General features: G+C 42.2%; 1 protein-coding gene across 1 annotated transcript; it reads right to left on the bottom strand.

Moving 5' to 3' along the window:
• Positions 1 to 1,958: 1,958 nt before the first annotated feature.
• Positions 1,959 to 2,921, bottom strand: LOC144219699 (olfactory receptor 1D2). Its single transcript, XM_077749791.1, has one exon. The coding sequence runs from the start codon at positions 2,919 to 2,921 to the stop codon at positions 1,959 to 1,961; it is 963 nt and encodes a 320-aa protein (XP_077605917.1).
• Positions 2,922 to 6,000: the final 3,079 nt, after the last annotated feature.

Genomic DNA, 6,000 nt, shown 5'->3' on the forward strand with positions numbered 1-6,000 from the left:
AAACGGAAAGCGAAGAAATATTGAACAACAGTGTTAAATGAACTTCTCTCTCTTCATTAAATCACACCCTGAAATATTGGGTAGGCATTAAGTAGTCATGCAGCTGCATATTCACTAACACAGAAAGGCATTAGTAAGTAAAAAGGCAAGTTTCAAGACAATTTGAATTTATTCTGAAAAACATATATATACAGTGATCAGAGATAAAAGTTTAGATTTTATACCAAATAGTTGGTTTTGGGGTAGTAGAAACACAGGTAATTATTTTGAGTTTATTTTGATTTTAATATTTCTGCCAGAAGTGTACATTGTTGGTTTAATAAAAACAATGGAAGTTAAAACTAACAAACATCCGATGGTACATCACTGTCTGCAGACTCGATTTCAAGCTCCTCTACAAGGCATTCAAGGCCTTTTGAAATCCCTCCCACCTACCAGTCAGCTTCATCTCTGGCTGCTGCTTGTCTCACCGGGGACACCCAGCTAGGATGTCCCCTCACCTGTCAGGCTGTTTCCTGCCTCTCTGTCTTTGTCCACCTGTTCCTGCTTGATAAGAACTGCACGGGCTACGGGCCAGGCATTCCACTAAGGGCTTTGGCACACTATCTCATTTAATCCTCTCGGCTCCCCTCTGAGTGACAGGATGCTGTTGTACCCAAAACACAAGGCTTTGCCAGGTGAGGTGACTTGCATGGCCACACAAGGGATAGGTAGGGCTGGGATGAGAGCGCAGGCTGGCTGCGCAGAGAGGAAGACTCCCGTCCACACCATCCCCTCCTCTGTCGCCGTGTTCTTACTTTGCCCTGCCACTTTTCACTTGGCATTGCTTCAGTCTCAGCCCAGCTGTCACGACCCCACCACCCTAAGGAAGCCTTCCCTGAACCCTCCCTCACTAACAAGCCAAGCTTGGCTTTCCTCCTTCGTGCCCCTCAACCTGCCTGCCCAGAGCATGACCACTGCCACCAGACATTGCATTAAAATACTCTTCTTTATCTACTGGGAGCTCCTGACTCAAGTTTGTAACCCACTTTGAGCCCCCTACTAGGCACTCAGTCATTATCAATTAAATGAATTGAACCTCACATCAATTCCTTTCTCTATCTGTCAAAGTCTAATCTGGCTCCACTGATTCATCTGCAAAGGACCACACCCTCTTTGGAACTGCTTAGTCTTAAGTTTCCTCCTACCTTCTACTGCCCCCACCACCACTCCTGTTTATGCGTGTGTTGATCAGCTGGGGAGTTTTGTTTTGAGTGAAGGATAGAGTGGTAGCAAGCAGGAGACATGGGGCAGACAATGGAGTGAGGAGCCACAGTAACGAAGGACAGGATGGGCTGCCCAAGGTTCAGGTCTTCCCGTAGGAGAAAGTCAAGCATTGCTTTAAAGCCCAACGGATGAAAACCAACCCAGAGCAGAAGAGAAGAACTTGTCTGCAAGCTTTGCCTGACCAGTAGGGGTTGTGTCCAGGGAGAATATGGGGTATCACTAAAGCAGTGGTAGCTGTGGCCAGCAGAGCTGAGAACGAGGAACCACCCAGTGCGCCTGCCACGGAGGGCTGCAAGTCCTCTTCTCCAGGTGGCTTATAGGCAGCAGGCCCCTTAGAGAGGGCCAGAGCTCAGGACCATGAGTGCATGTGTACCAGAGAAGATCAGAGACCCCTCTGCCCCAGGCCATAACTGGACATATTTTGAAGGGCTGGGATGGTAGCACTGTGATCCTATGGTCAGGATCCTGCAAAATTCTAGTATTCATGTTTGCATGACCTTATTTATTGCCAAGGTTGGTGAGGGCTGGGGAACTCTGGGTTACATATAGGTGTCTTGTCTTCATCACAGATGCATGAGCATATTCTGAGCTGGAGCTATGTCCCAGTCACTCTTTCTTGTGTGTCCCATACAATAATGCTTTCCACATGGTAAAGGAAATTCCCAGTCTCCACTTCGATGCCCCAACTTACCTCATGTCAACTTCTGGAAGGCTTTCCCTAGGAGGAGTCTTCCCAGAGCCCCATGCATGTCCTTGTTCCTCAGGCTGTAGATGAAAGGGTTCATCATGGGGGTCACCACAGCATACATCACTGTGGCTACCGAATCCTTCATGGAATAGGTGTGGAGGGGCTGCAGATATACCATACCAAGTGTCCCATAGAAGAGGGAGACCACAGCCAAATGAGAGGCACAGGTGGAGAAGGCTTTGTACTTCCCAGTGGCTGAGGGTATTTGCAGAATAGTTCTGACAATCCCCACATAGGACATGATCATGAACCCTAAGGGGGTGAGGAAGATAAAGCAGCCTGTAGCAATCAACACTGTGTGATTGACCTGGGTGTTAGAACAGGCAAGCCTCAGCAGGACATACATCTCACAGAAGATGTAATGGATCTTCCGGGACCCACAGAAGGTCACCCTGGTCATGAGGAGGGTGTGGGTGAGGCCATAGAGGACAGAAAGTGCCCAACACAAGGTGAGGAGCAAAATACAGAGTCCAGGGCTCATGGCCGTGGTGTAATGGAGGGGGCGGCAAATGGCCACATAGCGGTCATATGCCATTGTGGCCAGGATGAGGTTGTCTAGAGCCACCAACGAGACCAGGAAGTAGAGCTGTGTCAGACACCCCGCATAGGAGATGGCTTTGTTCTGGGACTGAAGGCTCACCAGCATCTCGGGGATTGTGTTGGTGACAAAGAAGAGGTCGGTGAAGGAGAGGTTGGCCAGGAAGAAATACATGGGCGTGTGCAAGCGGGGATCAAAGCTGATGGCCAGGATGATGAGCACATTTCCCACCACCGTGACCAGGTACATGGACAGGAACATCCAGAACAGGACCCGCTGCTGCTCAGGACTCTCCGAGATCCCCACGAGCAGGAACTCGGAGGCTCCACTATTGTTGACTCCATCCATTTCCCCAACTGTCTGCAACATAGGCACCGATGAATGTTCATTTACTAAGTGACCTCAATTGACCAAAGACATTCATATAAGCAAAAGTTACTGTTTTCTTAGAATTAAAATGTCTTAAATTAAATTTTATAATTAAAAAATTTATTATCAAAGTATAACTCATATGCAATGTTATATTAGTTTCAGGTGTACAACAGGATTTGGCAATTCTATACATTATACAACAGTCACCTCAGTAAATGTAATCACCATCTGTCCCTATATGATGTTATTACAACATTATTTGCTGTATTACCTATGCTATACTTTTCATTTCTGTGGCTTGTTTTGTAACTGGAAGTTGGTACCTCTTAATCTCCTTCACCTATTTCACCCATCCCCCCCTCCCCTCTGACAGCCACCAGTATGTTCTCTGCACTTAAGAGTCTGTTTGGTGTTTTTGTTTGTTTGTACTTTTGCTTTTTTATAATCTATGTATAAGTGAAATCTTCTCAGGCAAGGGAAACAAAAGCAAAAATAAACTATTGGAACTACACCAAAATAAAAAGATTTGCCCAGTAAAGGAAACCATCAACAAAACAAAAAGTCAGCCTGTGAATAGGAGAAGGTGTTTGTAAGAGATATCTGCAAACACCTGAACAGATGTTTTTCCAGAGAAGACATCCAGATGGCCAACAGACACGTGAAAAGATGTTCAACATCACTCATCATCAGGGAAATGCAAATCAAAACTACAATGAGACAGCACCTCACACCATTCAGAATGGCTAATATCAAAACGACAAGAAACAAGACGTGTTGGCAAGAATGAGGAGAGAAGGGAACCCTAGTGCACTGTTGGTAGGGATGCAAACTGATGCAGCCACTGTGAAAAACAGTATGGAGGCTCCTCCAAAAATGAAAAATATTTTTTAAGTTAACAACAAACTAATAACAGGCACAAACATATAACGTGGAAAATCTTTATGCAACTCAGTCATCAGCAACTTCCAATCTGAAATGCCTAATATAATAGGATTAATGCCTATGTCTTATTTAAAATTCTATCATCTTAAAATACTCTAGAAGTGTTTAAAGATCTACAGTGCCTGGGTGGCTCAGTTGGTTAAGCAACCAACTCTTGATTTCAGCTCAGGTCATGATCTCATGGTTCATGGGATGGAGCCCTGCATAGGGCTCTGCACTGACAGTGTGGAGCCTGCTTGGGATTCTTTCTCTCCCTCCCTCCCTCTCTCTCTCTCTCTGTGCACCCCCTCACCACTCATGCGCTCTCAAAATACATAAATGAGCTTTAAAAAAAAAAGTATTTAGGATTAAAACAGTTTATTGTGTCTTTTTTCTTTTGAAAATCTACCAGAAGTGCAATAAAAGCTTTCAAAAGACTATAATTGGACTGAATTTAATTTATCATGTGGAGGTAGATAACCAGTTTCCATATTTTGATGTCTTTTTTGTTGAGACATGAAGAACAAAAAGCAGTCAGTCTTATGAAGTCCTGAGCGAAGAGCCTTGTAGATAGAGATGTGTGTGCAAAGGCCCTGAGGAGGCTTTGCTGTGTCTACAGAATAAATAAGGGCCGGCCAATGTGGCCGAGTGAGGAGGGTATCGGTGAGATATGAGGTCATGCAGGCCAGCAGCGTCCAGAGCAGGCAGTCTTGTTAAGGTTTAAAAATTTTTATTCTAAGTGCAGTTAGGAGCCTTAAAGCATTTTAAGCAAAAGACAGAATAATATCTGTTCAGCAATTATCTTTCTATTTGTAATTTATGGTAGTATTTTAATAATCAGATATGGCTGTGGCATTTTTTTTTTACAAATAGTTTATTGTCAAATTAGTTTCCACATAACACCCAGTGCTCATCCCCACGAGTGCCCTCCTCCATGCCCATCCTCCCTCCCCTCTACATCCAGCTGTGGCATTTTTGAAATGCTTTCTCACTGCCTGTCACTGGTAATAACTTCCCTGATATTAAACCATACTTCTCTTTTCTTATTTATAAGTAGATTGGTCCATAGCTCTTTTTTTGTATGTGCCAATCTTTTTACTCTTTATCATGACATGTGTGTTAACTTCCATTTTAAACTTGTATTCACTCATTGTTAACTTCTATTTGAAATGTGTTGAAATGTCTTCCATACCCTCAAATATAACTTTTTAAAGATATTCATGGATTTTCCCAAACAAACTTAGCTTTTTACTGTATTGCAATCTGTTAGTTATAAACAAAAAAAATTCATTATAGAAATTCAAGCAACATAGAAATTTTTTTTTTTAAAAAGTAAAAATCACCCCAGATTTCATTAGCATTTTGGTGAAATTCTTTCAGTTTTGTTTTTTCATTAATCATTTTTATTCACTGAACTATGTACTGGAGAACATTGTCTAAATCAACATTTTCATCATTTTTAATGGTTGTATGGTATTGCATTTTATGACACCATACATATTTCTACCAATATTCTGATGATGGATATGTAGATTTTTTTCCCATTTTCTCTGCTACAGAAATATAGTGAATATTTTTATACATACATGTTTGGATATATTTTTATATTCAAAGGGATGCATGCTTGCCATTGTCATATGTATTGCCAAAGGGTCCTCCAAAAAGATAGTTTCAGCTCCCACTCCCCAGAGTAATATAATGGAAACTGTCAGGCTCATTCCTCCTGGCCAATGTCATTTGTGAAACATGTTTTAGTTTTCATAGCTCTCATTAAGTAAATCAAGTAAAGAGATTTAAATCAAGTAAATCAAGATAAAGAGAAAAAAGTTTTTCATTAAGTCAGTATCTCAAGGAAATAGCAAAATGGACTTTTGGGAGCTAAATCACAAATACTGAGAAAGGTAGCTCTCAAAAAAGCAAGGACAATAGTCTTAAATTAGACCGGCAGCTATTGAAGATACTTGGGTTCCAGGAACTTAGTGCTTTTATGCTAGAAATCACTGTGATCATGCTAGACATGGAAGCAAATACAAGACTGCTTATACTTGGTCTTCTAGTGCTTTGTAAGTGGAATTTGGTATTTTCTGAAGGTCATAGAAGGATGCTATAAAGTACATTTTTACACACACACACACGGGGAGGACACACACACACA

This window comes from Crocuta crocuta, unplaced genomic scaffold (assembly GCF_008692635.1).
Source record: "Crocuta crocuta isolate KB4526 unplaced genomic scaffold, BGI_CrCroc_1.0 scaffold149, whole genome shotgun sequence".
Taxonomy (NCBI): Eukaryota; Metazoa; Chordata; class Mammalia; order Carnivora; family Hyaenidae; genus Crocuta; species Crocuta crocuta.

What these genes read in the sequence shown, in the direction of transcription:
- LOC144219699 (XM_077749791.1), bottom strand. Translation starts at nt 2,921, where the DNA reads ATGTTGCAGACAGTTGGGGAAATGGATGGAGTCAACAATAGTGGAGCC.